Below are 26,297 nucleotides of genomic sequence, written 5' to 3'. Positions count from 1 at the left end.
AGGAAACTACATTGAAAAATGGGATGAACAAATGATTAACCGGAAGGTATGTAAACAGCCTGCAAGGAAATAAGCATGGATGCAGAATGAATGCTCATTGTCACACAATCACCCCATTAACAATAAAAAGGCCAGACATAATCTAACCACTGCATAAGTGCTGTACAAGCAAATCAGGATAAATGCTCAATAAACAGGTTGTCTGGAGGAGCCCATTGTCTTCCGCAAACAGCCATGCACAGACTAGCTTACCCACTTTAGAAAACCTGTCTCTGTGTGTAAAAGCAGCATATACGTGTGCATATATATAGGTCTTCCATTCAGTCTTCCTTCTTATCTTGCTACAGAATATATTGAATTTCGATTACACTTAATCCTCAGACATCCACTGAGCCAGACCCTGGGGCACATCAACAGGCATTGCCTGCCCAGCTGCAACACAATGAAAACAAGACTTCCTGCTGACCTATCACATCTGGACAGATAGAAGAGATTCTTTATCCTCTTAACAGCTTTCTCCATGCCCCCAGGAAGCACCCTCTAACTCCAGACTATGAGAAGGCTGGAAGAAAAGAAAACAGTATCTAAAAGCAAGGAAAGCAAGTCATGGTAGTATGAGCAAGCACTAATGATATTCTTTCAACAATGCAGACCCAATACATTTTTGGCCCCTCCACTCATCTTTTTCATGGGCATTCGTGATTATTTGTACTCATGATGGTATCAGGGTGGTTATTGTTGCATCAGGGTGCTTTCAGATGAGTTGTTTATTGAGTATTCACCCTGATTTGTTTGCATGGAGATTAGAGGAGGCTGGCTATCTAATGATCATTCACCCTGATTTGTTTGTGGGAAGGTTAGATGATGTTGTGTCAAAGCAATTGTCATCTCACACTTTCCACTGCACCTTCCCACTATCTTCTTTATCACAAAACATCCAATCTGTTGGGAAGCAGGTATGTTGCACAAGACCTCCTAGTTAGTCAATTGGTCTGAAAAGTTAAAGGACTTCAGCAGGAAGGTGCAAGACATGCACTGAATAGAAACAAAGCAGTATGTCTGTCCCAATGGTTTTCCAGGTACAAGCAGTATTGAAAGTGGAATCACATATTAGCACCTTGGTACCATCATGAACACAAATCATTGTGAAAGCACAATAAAAAGGATGCTTGGAAGGGCCCGCCAACAGGCAGGGCCTTTTCAGTTGTAGCTCCAACTGTAGGGAATGCCTTCTCCATGGAAGCCTGCCTGGCAAAAGCACATTGCTTTTCAAGAAGCCCTTTCTGGAAATCACAGGTACTGAATGCCAGTTAATGTTTTTCTGCTATTCTGCTACTGTTTTGTGTTTCTCTGAAGAAAAGCAGGGTATAGATTTAAAAACACAAACAAATACATTTTAGTGGGTTTATGCAACAAATCCAACTGAATTATAGAACTAATCCAACCATGCTCTTGGAGATGCATGGAAATCTGGTCCAAACCATTCATTTCCCTAATAATCTTATTTGGAAAAAGTCTCATCTGAACTGCTAAGTACCCTGAATCAGAACCAAACCAGCACAGTATTTGCCATAATTAATAAAACAAATGACAATAATGGAACCAAAACAAACAAGTAATTTGATTCCCTAGGCAGTGTTACATTCAGCACGTTAGTCTAAACAAATACTCAGCTGGGCTGGGCTCCAGAAATAACCCTACTCCAAGAAACAGTTACCCTTGGAGACCATCACCCATCCTGTTCCCCTGGGCAATGCCTTTGTTGGTGGGGTTACTATACCAACTAGGCTTGGAGTGCCACCTGAGCAGAGCCTGGTACACCTGCTCCTTCAATTCCACCAGAGCCCTGTTATTGCTGTAAATATTCTGAAGACCAGCTGATTCCTGCAAACATGAATATCATCCTCTCTCGGTAAGAAAGACTAGCTTGCTCTTTTTAGCAATGTTCCCATTTGCAGACTGATTTTAAACCTGCTCTTTGAGGTGCAGAACATTCAGGAAATGATGAGTCAGGGTGGCATGGGTGGCACTGACTGGAGTTTTTGTGATTAACATCAGCATTATTATTAACACAGCAGCAACAACAGCACATATTACACAATACAGAAAAACATAAATCAGAAAGACAAGCCTTGGCCCCAAAAAGATTACAAGCTAATTTTTGACAAAGAAGGATGCAACAGAAAAATGGATGAATAGGACAAGCGACAGTTGCAATGTATGAATGTAAGCCAATGCCGCTGTTGTACTTTGGCTTAATTTCACAGAAGGAGGGGAAACAATCATGTTCAGGGGTATAAGAAGAAAAGCAAGAGTGTAGAAAGGTATTTGAGGCTGATTAAGAAGAAAGGTAGAGGGCCTGGAACAGGCATAGGCAAACTCGACCCCTCCAGATGTTTGGGACTACAATTCCCATCATGCTTTGCTAACAGGACCAGTGGTCAGGGATGATGGGAATTGTAGCTCCAAACATCTGGAGGGCCAGAGTTTGCCTATGCCTGGCCTAGAAAAAATGCAAAGCACTTCCCTTCACCAGCAAGACATGCATAGGGGATGCATAGATTGTTAAGTATAAGAGATATAAGATACACATGGGATAACGTACAAGGCTTAGGTAAATATGTATGGGAGAGATAAGCTTCTATGCGGGGGAGGATAAGCTACGTAGGCACAGTGACCCAAGACGATATGTACACAAGCATATGACATATGCATGAGAGGTATAGCTAAGTATGCACTGGGATAGGAAGATATACATCAGAGGGGTAGCTATAGGTTCATGGATGGTAGTAACTAAGCACAGAGGGCATAGGAAAATATGTACCAGAGGAAGCAGCCAAGCATGCTTGGAAGAGGGCAGGTAGCTAAGGAAACATGGAGCAGCCAAGCATAGAAGGCACAGGAAGAGACACATCAGAAGAGATAGCTATGAATGTACAGAAGAGGTCAGCTTGTACAGGGGAAGACAGGAAGCTGTCATTTACCCTGATGACAAAGATCCACCAATGGTAGACTGAATAGATGCTTTACAGAAGTTCTTCAATTAAAGCCAATCAGCCTTCCTGAGAACTTTGGAAGAATGATAGCGGAGTGGGGAAGTGGGGGAGAGAAAGAATGTCTAGTGGAGAAGTATTTAAGAATAAAAGGTCAGAGCAGGAGGAACTTACCTCTAATCTACCTCAAAGCACCCCTGCTTTTGCAGCTCTAACTGCAGCCCAAAATCCAGCAGGCGAAGCTCTTTCTTGCATGCAGCTGCAGTACTGAGGAAAACCTCACCTGCTTAGATTTTTTGTGCCATGTTAGAAGAGTGATAGAAGACGACAAACCTAGAACTAGGGAATCAACAGAAGGAAAGAATTTTTTTTAAAAGAGGGATTTAAAAATAATAATAATAGCGCTGTGTGAAAAAGATGTAGGTGTCAGTGCCAAACAAGCCTCTCCCTTAGGAAAGAAGTCCATAGATATGATACCACAATACAAAAAGGTATTTGCCTGACCTGGCTGCTACTCAACTCACCTGAGAGTGGAGAGCACCTGAAGGCCTGCTGCAAATAATAATCTCTGCACATGGGTAGGTAAATATGAGAGGGGGTAGTCTTTGACATCACCAGAAGAAGAAAAAATGAGGGAAGAAGAGAAACACAATGTCTACAGCTTACAGCACAACAAACTCATTTTCCTACACTGCACTTTAAGTCTCATTTGCACTTGCTGTGCACACCAGAGAGGGGACGGTGACATTTTCACCCGATGCACATTACCTAATTTGTTTTTTCAGGCCTGCAACTTCCTAACCCCAAAACATTTAATGAAGCTGTCATCTTTGCAAGGGCTGTTATGGCTAGAGTCCAGGTTCTTGAAGGATCATATCTTCCTGCCTGAGTGCCAGGGGTGCCAACTTGAATAGAATATTGGGGGGAGGCAGGTGAGCCCCACACTGCATATGATCACATGACATGGCACACACGCACCCATCAACTTTGGGGGGCCCTATGCTGGGTGCTAATATCCTCAGGGGAGTGAGTACCTTCTTTTGGTCCAATTAACATCAGAGGCAGAGCTGGTGGTGACATGAGAGACAGCCTTTTCTGCAGCTGCTCCTGTACTGTAGAATTGCCTCCCAAGAGAGGATAGACTGGTTCCCTCTTTGTTATCTTTCCACAGACAGGCTAATACTGCCCTGTTCAGACGATGTTGACAACTGGACCATTATCAAGACAACTGGTATTTTAATGTTGGTTATAAATGTGTTTTATTGTATTTTAACTATTTTTTTAACTGGTAGGTTTTTTTTAGTTTGTATTTTAAAATGATGATTTTAGAAGGTCATAAGCTCCCTTGAACCCCAATTTGGGAGAAATGCAGGATATAAATATATTAAATAAAATGAATCTGCACATGTACAACAGCTGTCTCTCAAATGTACACATGCCAGCTTAACTGTAGCTTACATTTTCAAACTGGATGGAAGCTGCAGGATACATGTGGATTATAACTAACATCATGTTTACTCAGCTTCAAACACCAGCAGTGGGAGCACACTAAAGATGAAGTAAACAGGGTAATTGTGTGCATAGCCTTAAATAAATAAAAAAGCAGGAACTTGTTTCCCTTTTCCAGAGACACCCAAGTGAAGATAATGGAGAATATAGTCACCAATGCAGAGAAATATTTTGGGAAATTCTGCATTCTGATGGCTGCTTACACACGCAAGACTGCAAAGCTTCGAGACAAGTCAGACCTGCTGGTCAAGCAGCTCATTGACTATGGAAACACAGAGAATCCTGAGTTGCGGACCACTGTGAAAAACTTTGCTGAGGAACTGGCAAAGGTGCAGGATTACAGGCAGGCAGAGGTGAAAAGCTGACCTTGACAACCTAAATCCAGAGCTGTGGGTGTGCATGGAGTAAGAGCAAGGGAATATCCATTCTGTATTAAGATCAGAGAAAAGATTCTTGTAGGACCCTGAAGACTCTTTGCTACAACAGACAAACACAGATATCCTCTCGAACTAATATTCTGGATGACTTGTTTTATTTGACCTTATGTGACAGAAGAACTGTGTTTTCATCAACTGCATAACTGACAGGGATCAAACAGGTGCAACCTGTTTATTATTGTTGTTATTATTAATTTATATACCACCCTTCATGTGAATAAGACAAGGTGATACGCAGCATAAAAATATATAACATAACAAAAACAAATGAAAAAACCCCTAACGGTGCATCATGGTTGTCAAAGTAGCAATTCTTAAAATGTGTGCTTCCTTATGCTTGTCCTGCTTTCTCCATTAGGTGGAGAGACTGGAGGTGAAGGTTATTGCACCTCTGAAGATGTATGGGGTGCTCATCAAGCAAACTAGGGTAAGCAAATAATTTATTTTAAAAGACAACCCCACACCAAGTTCACTGTGGAATTGCAATGACTTTCTAAACTAGGACACAAGCTCATGCTGAAGCAGGTGTAGGAACATAGGAAACTGCTTCTATTAGCTTTGACTGGTAAATGCTGCTGTGAGGTTGCTGCCTGGAGCTAACAGTCATTAACATGTTACACCTTCGTTGAAGCATCTGCACTGGCTGCCATAAGCTACCAAGCCAGGTTCAAGGTGTCTACTGTAAACAAATTGAGAGATAGCTACTTTAGACAATATCTCACCCCTTACACCCCATGGCACAGAACCACCTCTGGTGGTACCAAGGACTCCTATATTTGCCTTCTGTCCAGCAATAGTAGGGTTTCCAGAGTTGTAGCCTATTTAACATGAAATACATTATCAAATGAGATGAGACAAGCTCCCACAATCAGTTCTTTTGGATGCATACTTAAGACCTTATATTTCCCTAAGCTTTATCTAAATGAAATTTTTAATTCTGGTCAACTGAGCATTTTCTGGTGTTGAACTGCTAACTGTATTATTTTTGTTGTACATTTTATACTTCGTTTTGCTTTTTTGAACAATGTTCTGATATTTTATAATGTGAGGGCTTTTAAAAATTTAAAATATACTAATAAAATTGTTGTATTTTGCTACATTAAACAGGCCGAGATTAAGAAATTCAACAAAGCCCGAAACAATGAAATAAAGCAGCTAGAGAAGTTGGAGAAGATCCGACAGAAGTCACCATCCGACCGACAGATGATTGTATCCTTGTCAGCATGTTGCCGCTTCAATCTCTTCCCTACTCCTGCAAAAACAGTCCTGGCTCCCCAGTACTGCAGATTTCCGGCATTCTTAATGCAGCTAGATCAGGAAGGCAAAGTTACAAGCCCTTGCTATGGGTGGCTTTTATTACAGTGAGGTTTCCTTCTGAGTGTTCCACAAAGCAGTGGAATTCAATGAAACCTATTGGAAACAGACATACACAGGGAAAACCGTCTCCTTGAATAAGGAAAAGCAAAATAGATTGTTGCAGGCTCACAATCGGCTCTCTGGAGAGGGAACTGGGGCCCCGATGAGATGAAAATAGTATGAATAATGCTCAGATAACAAGCATAGGTTTTGAAAGCACACACACCCTGCACTGCCCGCTTACTTCCTTGTCACAGAGCTGCAAACATGAAATTGGAGATAAAAACACATGACCCCTGGACATACCTTTTAGTAAGGGCATGCAAAAATTTGTGCCTCAAGCCTGTTGCTATGCTAGGCTGCACCCTGGAATTTATTTACTTCACAAAGGTGAGAAAGCCCCCGCACATGTGCAGAGGGCCTTTCACCACTGAGTAATCAGTGCCACCTTAGAGCATCAACACCTTAGATTCTCCCCAAGCACCTTTTGATTTAGGCTATGTACACACCATACTTTTAAAGCACATTACTTCCCCCAAAGGATCCTGGGAACTGTCATTTGTTACCTTGCTTTGTTGTTGGCATCCATCTGTCTCAAGAGACCATGCAGTGAGGATCTGGGGGTCAAACCGCTGTGCTAACAGCACTGAAGTGACCACACTGATGCAAGCCTGGGCACTGTGTATGGAGGTCTTGGGCTGCCCAGATTACAAGACCCCCCTCTTGGCCTCACTGATGTAGTCCAAAGGAAAGCAAAGCAATATATCTGACACCAGCTTGGCTGCCAGAGTTGCACGAAGGAGACGTACAAGGCGCCATCCAACCATCTTAGAGACTCCTTTCTGGATTTGTGTAAGATTTACTCCTTAGCCTTTTCTTCTTCAGAAGATATCCCACAAGGAAGCAGAGGTTTAGGATCAGAATTTTCCTTCTTCTAGAAGAGCTACATTCCCAGTTTAACAAGCCCCTTCTTCCCCTCACTTCCATCTACAGCTTGTGCAGAAACTGCCTTCTTGACCACTGGACCCACCACTGGTCTCATCCACTCAATCAGCTGGAGCCTGTATTTGCATGCAGGAAGAAGTCTGCATGCTCACAGAGGGTTTGAGACCCATTGGCTACCCTCACCTGGTTTAGAAGGCCAGCTAAAGCTGTTTCCTTGGATGTGGCCACTGTCACATGCTGACAGCTTCTAGGAGCCACAGGAGAAAGCTTAGTGCAGGGTGGGAACCAAAGGTGGACAGAAAACCCGAGAAGGAGCATGACGTGTCTCCCACCAAAGGTACAACCCCTCCCCCATCACCGCACACACCCATAATTTGTTAACAAATCTCAAAATTGTAGCTCTATGAGGAACAAACAAGAGTTCCCATGTTTCTTTGGGGAAAGCCATGTACTTTAAATGTGTTTTAAATGTGTATGCAGCATTAGATCTTGAGTTCAGGCACACTGCAGCAAACCCAATTCACTAGTCTTCATTATTCCCAGGGGCCCAGATTTGCCACCTAATTCCTTAAGGGTCTGATATTCTAATCTAAATATCCAAATAGCTTCCTAGCATCAGTATGTTTAAAATATCAGAGAGAAATGTGAGTCCTCTTATTTCATGAAACATTCACCCAAAGGGGAAATAAGTCCTGTGTTGGTGAAAGAAGCAAAACACCATAATCCAGGTAGCTCAAAAAAAGATTTCCCTCCTTTTTTTCCTCCTTCCCTTGGCAAAAGATATTTTAATCAGGAACTTCTTCAAAAACTATCCCTTTTCTTCCAAAGGGAGAAGCTCTCAGCAGCAAAATCCTCAGGAAGATTCTCAAGGGGAGGAGAGGAGGCTTGACATTCTCTTAATCCCTGCTGTGCTAAACTCAACTGCTGAGAGAGCAGCCATAAAACAAGGGAAAGACAGAAAGATGCCGGAGGCAGCTGTGGAGCAATCTTCCAGGGAGGTAGAAGAGCGCTCTCTTTCCTCCCTCCAAGAGGCACACAGAAGATTGTGTGGGGCAAAATGCTGTTTCTTCCAGGAGACAATCCTGCACATTTGAACTGAAAAGATTAAACTGCATCCTCCTCCCCACCCTATTACCAAATTCTCAAACTTATGGACTCAAGGCCCGCAGCCATTTAGCAGAGTACAGCAGCTTATTGAACATTTGGCAGAATATTTTTATTTATTTGAAGCATTTTTATCCCATTATTCGACTTAAAAGGGTCCCATCTCTTCCTCTGATAAAGCTTGATAGAATACAGAGCTGCCAGGCGACAGTTGAGGGTAGAGCCAAATGAGGCTGGTGTCTCAGAAGAGCTGATGGAATAGCCCTGTTTCCCATCTCTCTAATAACAGCTTGATGGAATGGCTGACACCAGAAGAAGGGAAGACCAAAAGGAGCTTGCATGTCCCCCCACCCCTTACCTGACTCATCTTTTCAGTGGTACCAACTAGCTGCCATATGTTGAGCTCCGGACCTAGACTCATTTCGCCTATTCTGCCCCTCAGGGAGCTCTTTAGAAGAAACACACCAACTAGGTGTCTCTTGTCAGCACAGATCTTCTAGAAAATCGGTGTGAACAACTATAATGCCTGATCCCCTTGGTCATGCCAAGAGTGTCACATGTGCAATATAGAGGCAGCATAGTCTGTGCACATCAGAGAGGAAGGAGTATCTTCACTTGATGACAATTACCTGATTTATTTCCTCCTGCCTGTAACCCTGCCAAACTCCTATTCAGTAAAGCTGTCATCTGTGCATGCACCATAAACTGTGCATGCTCAATGGCTGTCTCTCAAACGTACACACTCAGCTTACCTCTAGCTAGCATACGTTTTGAAACTGGATGGAAGCTGGATTGAGGGGGGGAAACACCAAACAGCAATATTCTCAAGAAACTACAGGATGCATACGGATTGTGGCTAATGCTACATATGTTCAGCTTCAAACACTGGAGCCAGAGTAAATTATAATACATGCACAGTAGGTGATATTGATGTCTCACTCCCCACACCCTTTCCTTCCCCTCCTCAATGCCACAGTTTCTGTGAACTACTAATGGATATGACTGCCCTCTGGTGCTGAAACTGAACATGGGCCTCTCTCACCACAAACCACTATCAAAATCTGTCTGTACAAGAACAAAGAGTTTTGTGGCACATTAAAGATTAAAAACTTAAGCTGGAAGTCTTTAAGGTGCCATAAGACACTGCTGCTTTTGCTGCAACAAGCTAACAGGACTACCACTCCAGAAACCACTTTTGTAACAAATATTATGATGGCTTAAAGAGGGACCAGAGGGTATCCAGGCAAGTCATGTGTATCCAGCTTATAAAGATTGACGCATGACCGCACACATGCTCATCACCCCAGACCCAGAAGTGGCCCAAACATAGGGGCAGGGCGGGGGCCATGTGGGCTTATGCATGCTCCACTAACACATGGGGGTGGGGCAGGAACGCAAAGCCTGCACAAATGGAGAGTTGCCTGTATGTGAAATTTATCCTCTTCAATAGCCTCTAGCTTGAAATCCTGCTCAGGATCCTGCCTCCTGTTTCCCATATGTCACAAAGTCTTGTCCTTTCTGTCACAAAATGCCTATCTGATGAACAGTCTGGGAATAACTAAGCATGTTGATAAAAACAGTCTGGTTTGTTTTTTTGAAGACTGAAGAAAGTGTCTGCTTGCAGGCTTCCCAATGGGGTATCTGGTTGGTCACTGTGAGAACAAAGTGCTGAACTAGATGAGCCTCTGGCCTGATCCAACAGCCAGACTCTTCTTGTGTTCTTTTAGCAGTGCCTCAGTCAAGAAGGCACCAACAACTCAAACTGGTATTTCTTTGCTCCCCTTTTGATTTATTCCCCTTAACTCTTATACTCAGTCACAGGTAAGGGATTAGATCACCACTGTGTGTACGTTAACATGCAAGTTGAAGTGAAGGCATAAGTATGAACACTGGCATCCACAGCTACCATTCCCCATTTGCTCTAGAAAAGTTGGCTACAAATGCAACAGTAAGAGCATTCACACCATCAGTTTGAGCACTGGCATTCTGCTGGCATTACTTCTGGGTAAGTTCTTATACTATAGCATTTGCGCTTGACTTCAGTCTGTTCGAGAAGCACACTGGAGCAGAGTTTTACATTTCAGACTTCACATGTATTTGTAAATAGTTCCATTGATTTCAGAGGGATTAGGGACTGACTCACAGACAAGATATATATTGTGACTCTCAGGACAATTCCTGCAGCACCACTAGCAAAAAGCATGGATCTTGATCCAGCTTCATTTGCTCACAACTTATTGTGCACAGCAACAAATGGCAGAAGACAGAGAAATGAATCTCCATCCATATCAAGAAATGCACCCAGCCAGTTCAAAGGACTCAGGCCTAGCCCATACATGAAGCAGAATTACACTGACCAGAAATAACAGTGCACGGGACAACTTCAGACTTCACAATGGTAAATCACACTTTTAATCCTCTCCAATAGACAAAAAGCATTGTTGGGTTCTTCCCTGAAAAACTAGCTTTTCCCTGCCCCATACATGTGTGTATGTACATTTCCCCAGTAATCTTTACAAAAGCCTAATAAAGTAGGCACTATATTGTAGATAGGGTGGTATAGGGTGGTAAACATGCTTAAGGGTCCCTAGTGAATTCATGGCTGCTGAAGTAATTTTGAAAGGACATCCTATTTTACATTTTACAGTGGTATCTATGATGTTGTACTAATTCTCATAGGCCAGGACTCAGAAATATTTATGCCACTGCAATCTTAAAATATTGGTGGAGCAGATTTCAGTAAATGAAATGCATTTGAGATGACATGCGCAGATTCTCATGACCCATGCAACACAAATTATTTCCCTATATTTATATTATGCTGCAATCAGTGAGACAGGGCCCTATAATTATGCTCCGCCAAATCCGTCAAAACTCCAAAGCATTCACAGTAGGATATTTTATACACAAAGGTCAAGCTTCTATTCTCCCATAATCAGGGGAGGGAGGTCGCTTAAAAAGAGAGTGAATAACAATTACTTAAGCCCTTGCAAAACTTTGGCAGAATTACCACCTTGCAAATAAATGTACATAAGTGTCCATGGAGAGTGATACATTTATCCTGTCAGGCGTCGCTCATCTGAGTGAATGCCTTCCTGATAAGCAAGAGTGACTCACTGTGCTCTGCTGGTCCAGAAGTCACACACCACTTGTTTACAACTGTATCTTAAATAGCACTTCTTGTCGTAAATCTACTTTGCTTAGTTGCATCCAACACTCATCAGGGTTCTAACAGCTCACAGCAAGGCAGTGCTGAGTGGAAGCTGATTTAGCTCATCAGCAACCTACAGCGTCTATTCTACACAAATACTTTGGGAAAGAGGAGTTGGTGCTACCAAAATCTGTTGGGACTGATCTTACCATGAAGCAACTTGAAGCAGATGCTTCCTGAAACAGATTTCACAGGAGGCGTATGTTCCTCAGGATAAGGCTGAAGGCTTGTTTTCCTACACTGGGAACAGTTCAGCATTAATCCTTTTTTCTTTCTTTTGGCCTACAAATCAACCTCTCCCTGCAATGCAAAGCTAAGCCCCTTATCTGTTCACTGCCTTCCAGTGTTACCTGCTAGAGGGATCTTTCACAGTGCAATCACACACATTCACACAACTTGCTGCAGCAATGTAAGTTTTGGATTACCTAAAGCATAACCCAATGAGCATATAAATGAAGAATTAATTTATGCCCTTAATAAGTGAATGCCACCCAGGGCTCATCTGGGAGGAAGGCTAGGGTATAAATTTAAATAATAATAATGTGCTTCAAAGTTATTAACAGTGATGGCCATAAGGTTTGCAGAAAGCAACTTTTCCTGGGCAATTCCCACAACAGAACACATGGCCATGATTCCGTTTCACTAGCAGGGAGGGCAGATCACACAATACATTTAAAGTATATCCAATGCACATTTAAAGCATTGGCTAAACTGATGGAAGCTGTCAAGACCAACTACAACAAAAGATACAATGAAATTCAGCATCACTGGGGCAGTAACATCCTGAGGCCAAAGAATCTGAGGAACTGTAGTTTGTTAAGAGTGCTGGGAATTGTAGCTCGGGGAAAACTAAAGTACACAGGATTGAGGGAAGTCATGTTTGTTGGGTATGCATGAAATATATGATGTGCATCTGCCTAAAGATCCTCTGTCAGTGAGACAGGTAAAGTTAAAGGGACCCCTGACAGTTAAGTCCAATTGTGGACGACTTGGGGTTGCGGCGCTCATCTCGCTTTACTGGCCGAAGGAGCCAGCGTTTGTCGGCAGACAGGTCTTCCGGGTCATGTGGCCAGCATGACTAAGCCGCTTCTGGCGAAACCAGAGCAGCACACAGAAACACCGTTTACCTTCCTGCTGGGAAGGCACGTCAACGTGCTTTCAAACTGCTAGGTTGGCAGGAGCTGGGACCGAGCAACGGGAGCTCACCCTGTCGCGGGGATTAGAACCGCCGACCTTCCAATCAGCAAGCCCTAAGCTCAGTGAGATACTCAGGATTAAAAGGTAGGATACTTAAACCACAGCCTCATAGCTTAACATTACGCCCCTGTCTTTGCCTAGGCCGAGTCTCAAGTACATAAAGCCTCTGTCGATGCGAACCGAACTACACAACAGCTTGAAGAGACCATGGATGAGTTTCAGAAGCAAAAGCTAAAAGATATTCAGGTAATAAGGACTCCTTAGTGGGTAATCATAACATGAGAGGCTTAAGGTTGCAATCCTACGTCCACGTATTTGGGAGGAAGCCCAGCGAGATGGGCGGGGTATAAATAATAAATAAATTATTATTATCATCATCATCATCATCAAACTTAGTGGAAAATTTGCATGTCAGAGATGAACTTTAACGTGTGCTGAGAGCAATAAAGATGATTATTTGGGGGGAAATGGGTTTTCTTTCAGAAAAGCCCGCCTAATTTTTCACCTCCTTCTCTCAAAAGCTCATAGGATTGTGACCACCACCTTTATCGCCCAGGCTGGGAAGAACTATTTATTTCTACTCTGTTAATCAATCAAATTCTGGAATTAATAAGAATGAAACATAATATCATGATGTGGAATGCAAATTATTCTGGTGTCACAGAAAAGGAGGGAAATCTATGATAACACATATTAATTTAAATGGAAAGTTTAAAACAGGAATAGAGAACCCGTGAACTCCCAACTCCTAGTCAGCATGGTCAATGATTATTGTGGGAATTGTTCTCCTGCATCATATGGAGGGCCAAAGGTTTGTCATCCTGGTTTAAAGGTAATGACAATGTTTTGAATATGATTAAATTTTTGATCTGGCAAAATAAGGATTGAAAACACAGAAGTGTGGCATAGCCTCTTTCACTCCCATTTTATAATCTATCTCCAGGGGTTGCCAATAGCAAACCAGAGGTTTGCCCTGGTGCCCACAAAATCCCTGAGATGAACACACACACACATTGCCTCCTTTGATGTAAGGTGACAAGTATGGTTACCCCTTTCCCTCCTTGAACAGTATATAGAGCTGAAGGAGAAAGTTGAAAGAGTGACAGTTCTATAAACTTTTCAAAGCTCAGGTCAGTACCTGAGCAGATGACTAGAAGGCAGAGCAACTAAGAGAGGGCTGGAAGGAAAGGTAAGTGATCTTGGGGATAGGTGGAGAGAGGAGGAAAAATAAGCAGCAAGAGGGGAGAAAGTGGGGTGCCACAGAAATCAGGAAAGAGTGTCAGAGAAAGACAGACAGGGAGAGAGACAGAAATGGTGCACACATGCATACACAAACATGCATGTTTGTTCCAGTAAAATGGATTCGCTTGAAACTGCATACTTTTTTCACACACTTCCCATCAACCAAGAAATCACATCTGTCTCCATTGACTAAACCATAAAAATCACAGAACTTATGTTTTCCAGCATTGCTGTGGCACAAAAACATGGATCCTCATAATTATTTAAGGAATCCCATCAAAACCACAATTAAATAACAAGGGGTCTTTGCTGTCTATATATGAATTTTGTGATTTGTTAGTGGTTTTGCTGTGTCATCCTATGTAAAAAAACATAAAGATCTATGAGCATCTGTGCCTTAGATAAATGTTTCCATAGCGCTAGCAAACACCCTGTCTGAGAGTTTTACTGTCCATTCTACCACTTTATGTTTTACTTGATAGTGGGGGGGGGGGGAGGGATCCATGTAGAATCATGCAAATTTAAGAGGACCAATTTTAAGTCTGCTTGATCCAACTTTTACCCAGACTCCATGGAAGAGCAAATAAACTTTTCCAAGGAATCTCAGTAATAATCAGATCCAGTAGAATCAATGCATGTGCACACATACACTTTCTCACTTCCTGTCTCCCTGGGAGTGAGAGGGTAAACCTGGCACTAGGAGAAAATAAGCAACTGGAGTGGGTGGTGCCCACAACACACTCTCAAACTTCCAGATGTGCCCATGGGGTCCAAAAACCTTGGCAACCAAAATGAAGTCTTGATTATTTTCACAGACAAAAAATTAGTTGGGTGCTAATTACCTTTCCCCTTTGCCAGAAATGAAGTTTTAAATCTTGCCAATGTTCAAGTTACACAAATTGAAAATGAATTGAAAAGCTAAACTGAAAATGGAATGTGCATTATTCTCTCTAGAGAGTATTAGATCTATTAGATCGTTCCAGTAAGCTTGCAAATAAATGCATGAAATGGATAGAAGCAGTGCTTCTTTTTTTAAGGTGTTGGTACTCACCATGAGGTTGTTACAGTAAATGCCACACTTTTAACATTTGGAGGAAAAACAGTGCCGGTACGGCCCTTGAGTACCCCCATATAAAAAAAGCACTGGATAGAAGCTCTTACATCTTTTGCCATTTATTTACTCTACCTTCCATACTTCTGAAGTGGTTGTATCAACACAAAGAATATGACTGCTTCAAGCAAGAATTAGTGTGTATTCCATTGTGAATTATTATTTTTTTTACTTCCAATTTTCTGTTAAACAACGAGACTCAAACACCTTAAGAGGAAGGGAAAGTGCATTCATAAAATGGCTTACCCCAGCCTGTTCAAAAGAAGAGAAAACCGGCACTTTCTGTGGTTGAGGTCTCAAGATTCCTCACGCAGCAAGGTCACTTTGTCGGGGGGCTTCACAAACCGAGTTGAGGGTAATGTCAAGATGTACTGTCTCCTTTCGTTACAGAAGATCTTCTTGGACTTTGTCACCATTGAGATGACCTTCCATGCAAAAGCCCTAGAGGTCTATTCCAATGCCTTCCAAACCCTTGAAAGCTATGACGCAGAGAAAGATCTGGAGGTAGCTGAATCTGTGAAATAAAACAAAAATGAAATTCACTCATAACAGAGTAAATTAAAAATTGCTAGCTATCTTTTGATTTAGAAAACACAAATCTAGGAGGGCCAATCTAGGAGGCCATAGGCCCTGCTCCCTCTGAAGAGGACCTGAGGCCTGTCCAAACCTGCTAGGCCTCTCTGAGAGGGCCAAGGCCTCCCCCCTCTCCCTCCCCACCACTATGAATATGCTCAGTGTCATAAGGAAGCAGAAGAAGCCTAGTTTTCACTGAGGGAAATACCGTAAATAAATAAACCTGTACCTGGCCTATATATACCTCTTCAGACAGTAGGTTGGGGTTTTGTGACTGAAAGTTAGTTCCTCAAGCTTCGGCAAACAGAAAGCTAAAATGTTACAGAAAGTTTGCACACACATGCCATACTTATAAAGCACATTAAAAGCACATTCCCACAAGTGAGAGAATTCTAGGAACTATCGATTGTTAGGGATTCTGGGACTTGTATGTTGGGACTTGTAGCTCTGTGAGGAGTAAACTACAATTCCCATGATCCTTTGCTTTGTGTGCAGGGGGGTGCTTTGCAAAGGTATAGTCATAGTGTGTAAGCAGCCTATGTCAAGATTTAAAAACAAAATAAATTGCATGTATGTCTGGAGTATTCAGAGATGAGAGCCCCATCAGCACTCATTTTGCGCACAGGATTAGCCCCTCATTGGCAAGTAGGCCACAGCACCTAGGACTGGAGTGACAGCCATCTTGTTACTGACACGTTGCAGCAGCATTCACCAGCCTGTTGCCCTCCAGATGTTTTGGTCCCATCAACTGAAGCCCACATGGCAGGTGGGAATTATAGTTCAAAACAGTGGGGGGGGGGGTACCTGGTTGGTGAAAGCTGCATTACACTTGTTCTCCTTACCAGGAAGGCAAAACAGGCAGGCTCCAAGCAGCTGACTGTGACCAGATATCACCTTGGTTACCCAGTCACACCATTGTACTTTAATTAGTCAGTGTATTGGCAGAGGCCAGATCACTAATGCCTATTGATCATTGTAGCACCTTTGTTATATCACACATGCATGATTTTCAGGTCTCCAGGTAGGGACTGCTAACAAAATTTGGCTGTGTGATAATTGCCCTAAATAGGATTTCTTGCCTTGCTAGGATTTCAGAGCAAAAATACACATCGCTTCTGGAACCTTCCATGAGGCGAGACCAGACACTACAACAACAAGCCAATCTACTGCCCTCCCATGGTCCACACAGGTGAGAAAGCAGAGTTATTACTGTAATAAGTGAGCTTTGATTCAAAAACCAGCTACTTTGCTGAGTAAACATGGTTAAGATTGCACGGGAAGTGAAAAATTAAACTCACCAGTCCTTGTACAGCACTCTGTCCACTATAACACACTGGTGGTAAACTACTTCAGACTGCAGGTACTCACATGACTCCACATTCCCTGTATTACTAGTAATTTGCAGAAGGAAGTCCTGAAGCTTGGTCTATGGTATTCTACAGTCTATAATCTGTAGTAGTCTACTAAGGAAATGGCATACATGCAACCATCACTTGACACTATAGTCCAGGGGTGGCTAACCACCAGCCTGGGGGATTATATAGAATCATAGAATCATAGAATCATAGAATCATAGAGTTGGAAGAGACCACAAGGGCCATCGAGTCCAACCCCCTGCCAAGCAGGAAACACCATCAGAGCACTCCTGACATATGGTTGTCAAGCCTCTGCTTAAAGACCTCTAAAGAAGGAGACTCCACCACACTCCTTGGCAGCAAATTCCACTGTCGAACAGCTCTTACTGTCAGGAAGTTCTTCCTAATGTTTAGGTGGAATCTTCTTTCTTGTAGTTTGGATCCATTGCTCCGTGTCCGCTTCTCTGGAGCAGCAGAAAACAACCTTTCTCCCTCCTCTATGTGACATCCTTTTATATATTTGAACATGGCTATCATATCACCCCTTAACCTCCTCTTCTGCAGGCTAAACATGCCCAGCTCCCTTAGCCGTTCCTCATAAGGCATCGTTTCCAGGCCTTTGACCATTTTGGTTGCCCTCCTCTGGACACGTTCCAGTTTGTCAGTGTCCCTCTTGAATTGTGGTGCCCAGAACTGGACACAGTACTCCAGGTGTGGTCTGACCAGAGCAGAATACAGTGGCACTATTACTTCCCTTGATCTAGATGCTATACTCCTATTGATGCAGCCCAGAATTGCATTGGCTTTTTTAGCTGCCGCGTCACACTGTTGGCTCATGTCAAGTTTGTGGTCAACCAAGACTCCTAGATCCTTTTCACATGTACTGCTCTCAAGCCAGGTGTCACCCATCTTGTATTTGTGCCTCTCATTTTTTTTGCCCAAGTGCAATACTTTACATTTCTCCCTGTTAAAATTCATCTTGTTTGTTTTTGCCCAGTTCTCTAATCTGTCAAGGTCGTTTTGAAGTGTGATCCTGTCCTCTGGGGTGTTAGCCACCCCTCCCAGTTTGGTGTCATCTGCAAATTTGATCAGGATGCCCTTGAGTCCATCATCCAAGTCGTTGATAAAGATGTTGAATAAGACCGGGCCCAAGACAGAACCCTGTGGCACCCCACTAGTCACTCTTCTCCAGGATGAAGAGGAACCATTGATGAGCACCCTTTGGGTTCGGTCAGTCAGCCAGTTACAAATCCACTGAGTGGTAGCATAGTCAAGACCGCATTTTACCAGCTTCTTTACAAGAATATCATGGGGCACCTTGTCAAATGCCTTGCTGAAATCAAGGTAGGCTACATCCACTGCGTTCCCTTCATCTACCAGGCTTGTAATTCTGTCAAAAAACGAGATCAGGTTAGTCTGACATGACTTATTTTTCAGAAATCCATGCTGACTATTGGTGATCACAGCATTCCTTTCTAGGTGCTCACAGACTGTTTGCTTAATGATCTGCTCCAGAATCTTCCCTGGTATTGATGTCAGACTGACTGGGCGGTAATTATTTGGGTCCTCTCTTTTCCCCTTTTTGAAAATAGGGACAACATTTGCCCTCCTCCAGTCTGCCGGGACTTCGCCTGTTCTCCAGGAATTCTCAAAGATGACTGCCAGTGGTTCTGAGATCACATCTGCCAGTTCTTTTAATACTCTTGGATGCAGTTCATCTGGCCCTGGAGACTTGAATACATCTAAACTAGCCAAATATTCTTGTACTATCTCCTTAGTTATTCTGGGCTGTGTTTCCTTTGCTGAATCATTTGCTCCAAATTCTTCAGGTCGGGCATTGTTTTCTTTATCGGAGAAGACTGAGGCAAAGAAGGCATTGAGTAGTTCAGCCCTTTCTGTGTCCCCTGTTTGCATTTCACCATCTTCTCCTCTGAGTGACCCCACAGTTTCTTTGTTCTTCCTTTTGCTACGAACATACCCATAAAAGCCTTTTTTGTTGCTTTTAACCTCTCTAGCAAGCCTGAGTTCATTCTGTGCTTTAGCTTTTCTGACTTTGTGTCTACACGTGCTGGCTATTTGTTTGAATTCCTCTTTGGTGGTTTCCCCCCTTTTCCATTTTTTGTACACATCCTTTTTTAATCTTAATTCAGTTAAAAGTTCTTTAGATAGCCACCCTGGCTTCTTTAGGCACCTTCCATGTTTCCGTCTCATTGGTATTGCCTGTCGTTGTGCTTTTATTATCTCCCTCTTAACAAACTCCCAGCCATCATGAACTCCCTTTCCTTTAAGTATTGCTGTCCATGGGATCTCACCCAGCACTTCCCTAAGTTTTATGAAGTCGGCTTTCTTAAAGTCAAGAAATTGAGTCCTAGTATGCTTGGCTGCTCCTTTCCGCTGTATAGTAAACTTCAGAAGAGCATGATCACTCGCGCCTAATGATCCTTCCACATCTACCCCACTAACCAGGTCATCAACATTGGTTAGGACCAGATCTAAAATGGCTGTTCCTCTTGTTGCTTCTCCCACTTTCTGGACAATGAAGTTGTCTGCAAGGCCAGTGAGGAATCTGTTTGACCTTATGCTCTTGGCTGAGTTTGACGTCCAACAAATATCCGGGTAATTGAAGTCCCCCATTACTACTATCTCCCTTCCTTTTGCATGCTTGGCCATCTGTTCCAGGAAGGCATCATCTATGTCCTCCGTTTGGCTTGGGGATCTATAGTAAACTCCCACAATGAGGTCTCTGTTATTCTTCTCTCCCTTAATTTTGACCCAAATGCTCTCACTTTGGCTTTGAGGTTCTAAATCTTGGATCTCTTCACAGGTATACACATCCCTGACATATAACGCCACTCCTCCTCCTTTCTTGTCTGGTCTGTTTCTCTGAAATAGATTGTATCCCCCATATCCAGACCCTGAAGCAGTTTTTTTTTTTTTGTCCCCACCCCACAAGACTACATGAGTCTGGTGCAGCTAAAATAATTTGTTCTAAAAGTAGGCGACAGTGGAGTGGGCAGAGAGGTTTAAAGCTTTACTACCAGCCCAGTCCTCTGACATGGGTCACATCCACACCATGCAAAAATCACCTATCGGCTCCTTAACAAGGACACAAGGGACCCTAGGCATGCCTCTGTTTGCAACATAATCATCCTTAGACTGGCTGGAAGGATAACCATTGTCACACCTTTCCATTTCCAGAGCATCCGAAGCACTCTTCAGAAGCTGGAGCTGGTGGAGAGTGATAAGGAATCTGAAGGGGACCAGCTGCAAGATTTAAGGGATGCTGAATACACCCAGATTCAGTGGGTAACCAGCAGAACCACATGAGACCAACTGTCTTGATTAATGAAGCTGTGCTGGATTTATTTATCTACTCCCTGGTTATGAGTTACATTTTCATGCAGGTTTCCTCTAGATCAGAAGTGGACACTGAGTCCAACAGCATCTGCCAGGTACTGCAAGCTCCCATCAGCCCCAACCATCACAGCCAATGATCAGGGATGATGTGAGCTGCAGTTCGGCAATATGCCTAATTCACCATGCTGATTACCCAGATCAACACCTACCACTCCTTCTTCAAACTTGAGATTTAAAATAAAATAGAACATTAACTTTCAATCTCTAATTCAATTTTTAAATGGCTTGGGCAGAAGATGGGAGCATAGTGCAATCCCACTTGCAAAGTTTCCTGTTCATTCAGGAGGACTAGAAGCTTACGATTATCACAAACCCACATATCATTTGTACATCAGATGTACATAGACAGCTCAGTAGAAAAGTACATTTGCAGTTCAGGTGTCGTTATCGGGAGTGGCCACCCCATACTGCATTGCCCCTGCCTGAAGAGGTACAGCCCATTTCTTATTTGAATTTTTGCCACCTCAAATCACTGGGCTATTTCAAAGCAAATAAATAGGTTTAAACTCTCTCGTCCACAAGTTTATTTTCCATATGATAGCGACCATCACAACATCCTGCAACAGTGAATTCCATAGTTTAATTGGTAGCTGTGCACGTTCCATTTCCAATCAGTTTTCCTGACCTTGCCTTTCCCAGTTTTTAGTGTTTTGGGGGGGAAAAGATAATTTATCCTTTTTCGCTCTCCCTGTGGTCTGTAATTCACACTTGATGACGTACTTTATCTGAGCAAAATAAAATGTGCCACATTGGATTGTGATTTAGTGATTTGTCAGAATTCTGAGGCCAGTGTCTCAGATGAGCCATTAAGTGTCATTGAGTGGGTGGAGGATGCTGATGATTGCCTGTTATTGGGCACATTGTTAAGATGTTTTAGTAGAAGAGCTATATATTTTCAGTGCAAGTGAGAGTTCAGATAGAATAAAGAGTACTGTTGTTTTCTCTCTTTTTGTGGTAACTTGTTTTGCTTCTGAACCTTCTTTTTGAATAAAGAAAAAGTTAAGAAGGGCCAAACTAGATATGGTAAGTGCGTTAGCATAGAACACACCAGTGTTTGTTGTTTCAATAAAGGGGGGAAATTCTATCAGGACCACAATACAGCATTCGAAAAGAGGTTTCTAGTGAGATATGACCCCTCCAGACCTATTTGCTTGCACAAAGCTTAAGCAAACATTAGACCATATCCAATCTTTATTGAGCATCCATTCTGATTTGTTTGTGGAGCTGTTAAATGACCATGAGCATTCATCCTGAGTTACTCGTGGGGTGTTTACATGTCTTCGTGTTAATCCTTCCTTCACCCCCCACTTTTCAATACATTTCCCTGAGACTTTCCAAACTGCAACCTCCCCACTCCAAAGTGGATTTATGGTGCTAGGGCAGCAGATCAATTTAACCCACTTTAAATGCACAAACCTATAGTTCTGGTTTACAGTTGAATTGCTCCTGCAAAATGCTGACAAGCCCGGAGGTGCACTAAATCACATGGCCAAATTCAAAGACAACCACTCAGCTGTGTGCTTTTATTCTGTTCCTAGTTTGGGGTAAAGGCAGATTTTATTTTTTTTTTGAATTCTTTTTATTAAATTCCTTTTATGCACACAAAAAGAAAAAAACAAATACATTCAACAGAAAATCCCGTCACTTAAGTACAGAAAAAAAGAAAAAAAAGAAAAAAGAAAAAATAGGATAAAGCAAATAAGGGAAGGAGGAAAGAAAAGAAAAAACAAAAAACTACAACATACAACGTAAAAACTGTTGACTTCCTTCCCTACTGATTTCGGGTTCTTACTTTCAATAGTTTCTTTTTTACCGCTGGTATTTGTTTTTAGTTTGCAACATCGGAAGTTTTAAATCAAACCTGCTGTATTTGGTAGGTTTTTAAAATTGCTTTCAAAATAAACTATAAATTTGTTCCAGTCCTCTTTTAACTTTGTATTTTTATAATTTCTAATTTTTTGTGTCAGTCTTGCCAATTCTATAAAGTCGTATAATTTTAATTGCCAGTCCCTCACTGTTGGAAGATTTGTACTTTTCCAATTTTGGGCAATTAACATTCTGGCTGCTGCGGTTGAATATTGAAATAGAGTTTTATCTTTTTCTTGGATTTCTTTCCCCACCATCCCTAGTAAAAAGGCCTCTGGGTTTTTGGGAAATGTGTATCTAAATATCTTTTTTAACTCGTTGTATATCTGGTCCCAAAATTTTTTAACTTCCTCACATGTCCACCACATATGTATAAAATTGCCTTCCTTTGTTCTACATTTCCAGCAAGCCTTGTCTGCAGTTTTGTACATTCTATTCAATTTTTCTGGTGTAAGGTACCATCTGTAAATCATCTTTTCTAGGTTTTCCCTAATTGCCGCGCTCGCCGTGAATTTTAATCCCTCACTCCACAATTTTGACCATTTTTCGTATTCTATATTATGTCCCAGATCTTTCGCCCATTTAACCATAACTTCTTTGACTTTATCATCTTTAGTCTCCCATTCCAGTAGTATATTGTACATCTTGGATAATATCTTCGATTTACTCTCAATTACTTCAATCTGAAATTTGGACTTCTTTTCATTCATTCCTATTTTCTTGTCTTCTGACCATTTTGCATTTATTTGGTGATACAGTAGCCATCCCGATAACTTCTCCTTTAGTTCTTCATAAGGTCTTAGTTTCCAGCTATCTTGAGATCTTACTAATAAATCTTCATATGTCAGTTTTTGCTCTTCCATATTTGTTTTTTTTATTGATAAGATATTTGTTGGGGATAGCCACCAGGGGGTTCTCCCCTCCAACAATTTCTTGTTTCTTTCCCAGACTTCATATAGAGGGCCTCTAATAATGTGGCTAGAAAAGCTCTTGTGTACTTTTTCTTTCTTTGACCAGAGGTAGGCATGCCAACTGAGTCTGTTGTCGGCCCCTTCCAGGTCTAACAAGTCTGTATCCTCTAGGGTTATCCAATCTTTAACCCAACAGAGACAGGCCGCCTCATAATATACTTTTAAATCCGGTACTGCCAGTCCTCCTCTCTCCTTTCGATCTGTTAATAATTTGAATCTGATCCTTGGCCTTCTTCCCTGCCATATGAATCTTGACAGAGTCTTCTGCCAATCCTTAAATATTTTAAGCCCTCTAATGACAGGTATGTTTTGGAATAAGAACAACATCCTAGGGAGTATGTTCATTTTTATTGCTTCCATCCTGCCCAGCCATGAAAGATTCACCCTATTCCAAATGTCCAAATCTTTTTTCACTTTGTTCCATGTTGGCATATAGTTGTCTTCAATTAAATTTATGTTTTTGGATGTAAGCCAGATTCCTAAATATTTTATTTTTTTGGCCACTTTGATTCCATATTGTTTCTCTAATCTTTCCTTCATATCGTTTCTCAGGTTCTTTATTAACATTTTTGTTTTAGTCTTATTCAGCTTGAAGCCCGATAATTTGCCGTATTCCTCCATAATTTCCAATACTTTGCCCACGTTTTCTTGCGGCTCTTCTAGAGATAACATCAAGTCGTCCGCATAAGCTTTTAATTTATACTCTTTAAATCCTATTTTAATCCCTTTTATCTCTGTTTTGGACCTTATTTTGTTCGCCAGGACTTCCAATGCCAAAATAAACAGGAGCGGGGAGAGGGGGCATCCCTGCCTTGTCCCTTTCTCTATTTTAAATTTATTCGTAATATTGTTATTTATTATCAGTTTGGCATGTTGGTTTGAATATATTGCCTGTATTCCTTTCAAGAATTCCCCTTCAATCCCTGGGGGTAAAGGCAGATTTTAAGCTATTTCCCCCGCAAAGCTCAGCAGCAAACTCTGTTCGCGAGACCCCCCCCCCCAGTAACAGCCATTAAAACTGGTCCATTCATTCTGTGGGCTGCTGTGGTCAATAGTGCAGTAATTTAGAACCATTCTGGAGACAAAAGGAGATTAATTTTGTCTTTAGCAAATACCAACCTGTGATGTGCCGTGAAGCACACACAGGGCCCTAATATACACATACACAGCAGTCCAATAAGTTACTATCATTATTAATTTATACGACTGAATCAAAGTAGCAGCCTTCCCCACCTCCTCTGGGAAATAAGACCCCAAACTTACTATGCTGCACACCAGTAGCAAATGGGCTGTGACTCCACAAGGATTTCATGTTCATTATTTTAAGCAGTGTCAAGGACACTGGGACTTGAACAAAGAACCTCAGGTCAGAGTTGTACTAAGTCAGACTATTTACCTATCTAGCCTGGTATTCTGTGGATCCTCCAGTGTCTCAGGCAGAGTGTTATTTCCCCATCAGCTGCTATGTGATTATTTTAACTGGAGATGCAAAGGGCAAAATCTAGGACCTTCTGTGTGCAATGCCCACCATGAGTTATGATCCTTCCTATATTAGTATGTGCTCAGGTCCTATTCAGCAAAGGTGGATTCAGTAGCAAGTGACCCAAACAAGCACCTGAACTCTGTGTGTGTGTGTGTGTGTGTGTGTGTGTAAGGCTGAGAAGCTAACTATTACTCTAAATCAGTGTTTCCCAACCGGTGTTCCGCGGCACACTACTGTGCCGTGAGACGTTGGCTGGTGTGCTGTGGGAGGGAGGCGGGCGAGTCGGGCGGTGAGAGGCGGCGGCGAGGATCCGCGTCGAGCCGGGGGCGGCTCCGCGGTGGTGGTGCCGAGCGGCGGGGCAGCGCGTGCAAAAGGGAGGAGCGCGAGACAGCGGAGGAGGAGGAGGCCGGCATGTCCGGGCAGCAGCAGCAACAACAGCAGCAGCAACTCCCGGCGATGGCTCCTCAAGCCCCGCCGCCGCCCCCTCCTCCGCCCGCTATCGCCACCACCACCACAACAGCCGCCGCCGCCTCAGTTGCCGCCGTCCCTCAGTCCCCCGCTCTGCTGCCTCCTCCCACCCCCAAAGCTTGGAGGTTCCCCGGCAAGGGGGAGGAAAAAACTTTCACTTTCGTGCGTCCCTCCCGGCGTGACGCTGCGCACTGACGTTACGGGGCTGTAATGGTGGTGTGCCGCAAGATTTTTTTCCTTAAACAGGTGTGCCGTTGCCCAAAAAAGGTTGGGAAACACTGCTCTAAATGTATCCAACAACTATCCAGCAGCTGAAACAAATAACACAAAAAGTTCACATTCACTTGTAAAGCTGATGCCAGCATTACGTCATAATCTTTTTAATTTTTAAGAAAATGTACAACATCAATGCCCAGTAAACAAATGGTACGTGTGCCAGAGTGTTTGTAAGGGACTGTGATCAGATCCATGTACACAAATCAGCTCATACAAGTATAAATCGTGAAATGCGCTACAAACGTTATTTTTAAAAACTCAGTGTGTTGTTGTTGGCATCTGTCTATTTCAGGATACAATGGAGAAGTGTGCCTTTGAGGGTGAAATCAAACAACTGGAAGGTTACACTGCCTGCTTTGGCTGTAGAGACTGATGTGGGAGAGTCATGTTTTGTTGAAGCCGGGTCAACTCAATGTATTAAAACACTGAATTACAGTGGTGCCTCGCAAGACGAAATTAATTTGTCCCGCGAGTTTTTTTGTCTAGCGAATTTTTCGTCTTGCGAAGTGTTGGAAAAGTTTTGGAAAAGCTTCAAAAATTGCCAAAAACCTCAAAAAAGGCTACCACACCGCGTTCTATGAGTTGCTCCTCGAAGTCAAGTCGCAACTTTATTAACGGTGTTAAGAAAAAGGAAACAAACTTGCAAAAAACACAAGACGTTTTCGTCTTGTGAAGCAAGCCCACAGGGAAATTCGTCTTGCGAAGCAGCTCAAAAACCGCAAAACCCTTTCGTCTAGCGAGTTTTTCGTCTTGCGAGGCATTCGTCTTGCGGGGCACCACTGT

General features: G+C 42.6%; 2 protein-coding genes across 2 annotated transcripts in view; one reads left to right on the top strand and one right to left on the bottom strand.

The window, feature by feature from the left end:
- GSE1 (Gse1 coiled-coil protein) overlaps nucleotides 1-15,466 on the bottom strand; it is a 427,626-nt gene extending 412,160 nt beyond the window's left edge. The window contains exon 1 of the mRNA XM_082232842.1: nucleotides 15,352-15,466. The gene's annotated coding sequence lies outside the window, so the exon portion shown is untranslated. The remainder of the gene's footprint in view (nucleotides 1-15,351) is intronic.
- CIBAR2 (CBY1 interacting BAR domain containing 2) lies at nucleotides 1,769-21,104 on the top strand. The gene is made up of 9 exons (XM_082232487.1): nucleotides 1,769-1,912; nucleotides 4,621-4,855; nucleotides 5,298-5,366; nucleotides 6,047-6,148; nucleotides 7,969-8,238; nucleotides 12,894-12,998; nucleotides 15,496-15,609; nucleotides 16,766-16,867; nucleotides 20,232-21,104. Exons 1-9 carry the CDS (start codon nucleotides 1,893-1,895, stop codon nucleotides 20,358-20,360), a joined length of 1,146 nt encoding a protein of 381 aa, XP_082088613.1. The 5' UTR covers nucleotides 1,769-1,892; the 3' UTR covers nucleotides 20,361-21,104.
- The last annotated feature ends 5,193 nt before the right edge of the window (nucleotides 21,105-26,297 follow it).

This window comes from Podarcis vaucheri (assembly GCF_965113315.1).
Source record: "Podarcis vaucheri genome assembly, chromosome: 7".
Lineage (NCBI taxonomy): Eukaryota > Metazoa > Chordata > Lepidosauria > Squamata > Lacertidae > Podarcis > Podarcis vaucheri.
The sequence above is the reverse complement of the archived record's forward strand: the minus strand, read 5'-3'. Positions and strand labels throughout refer to the sequence as shown.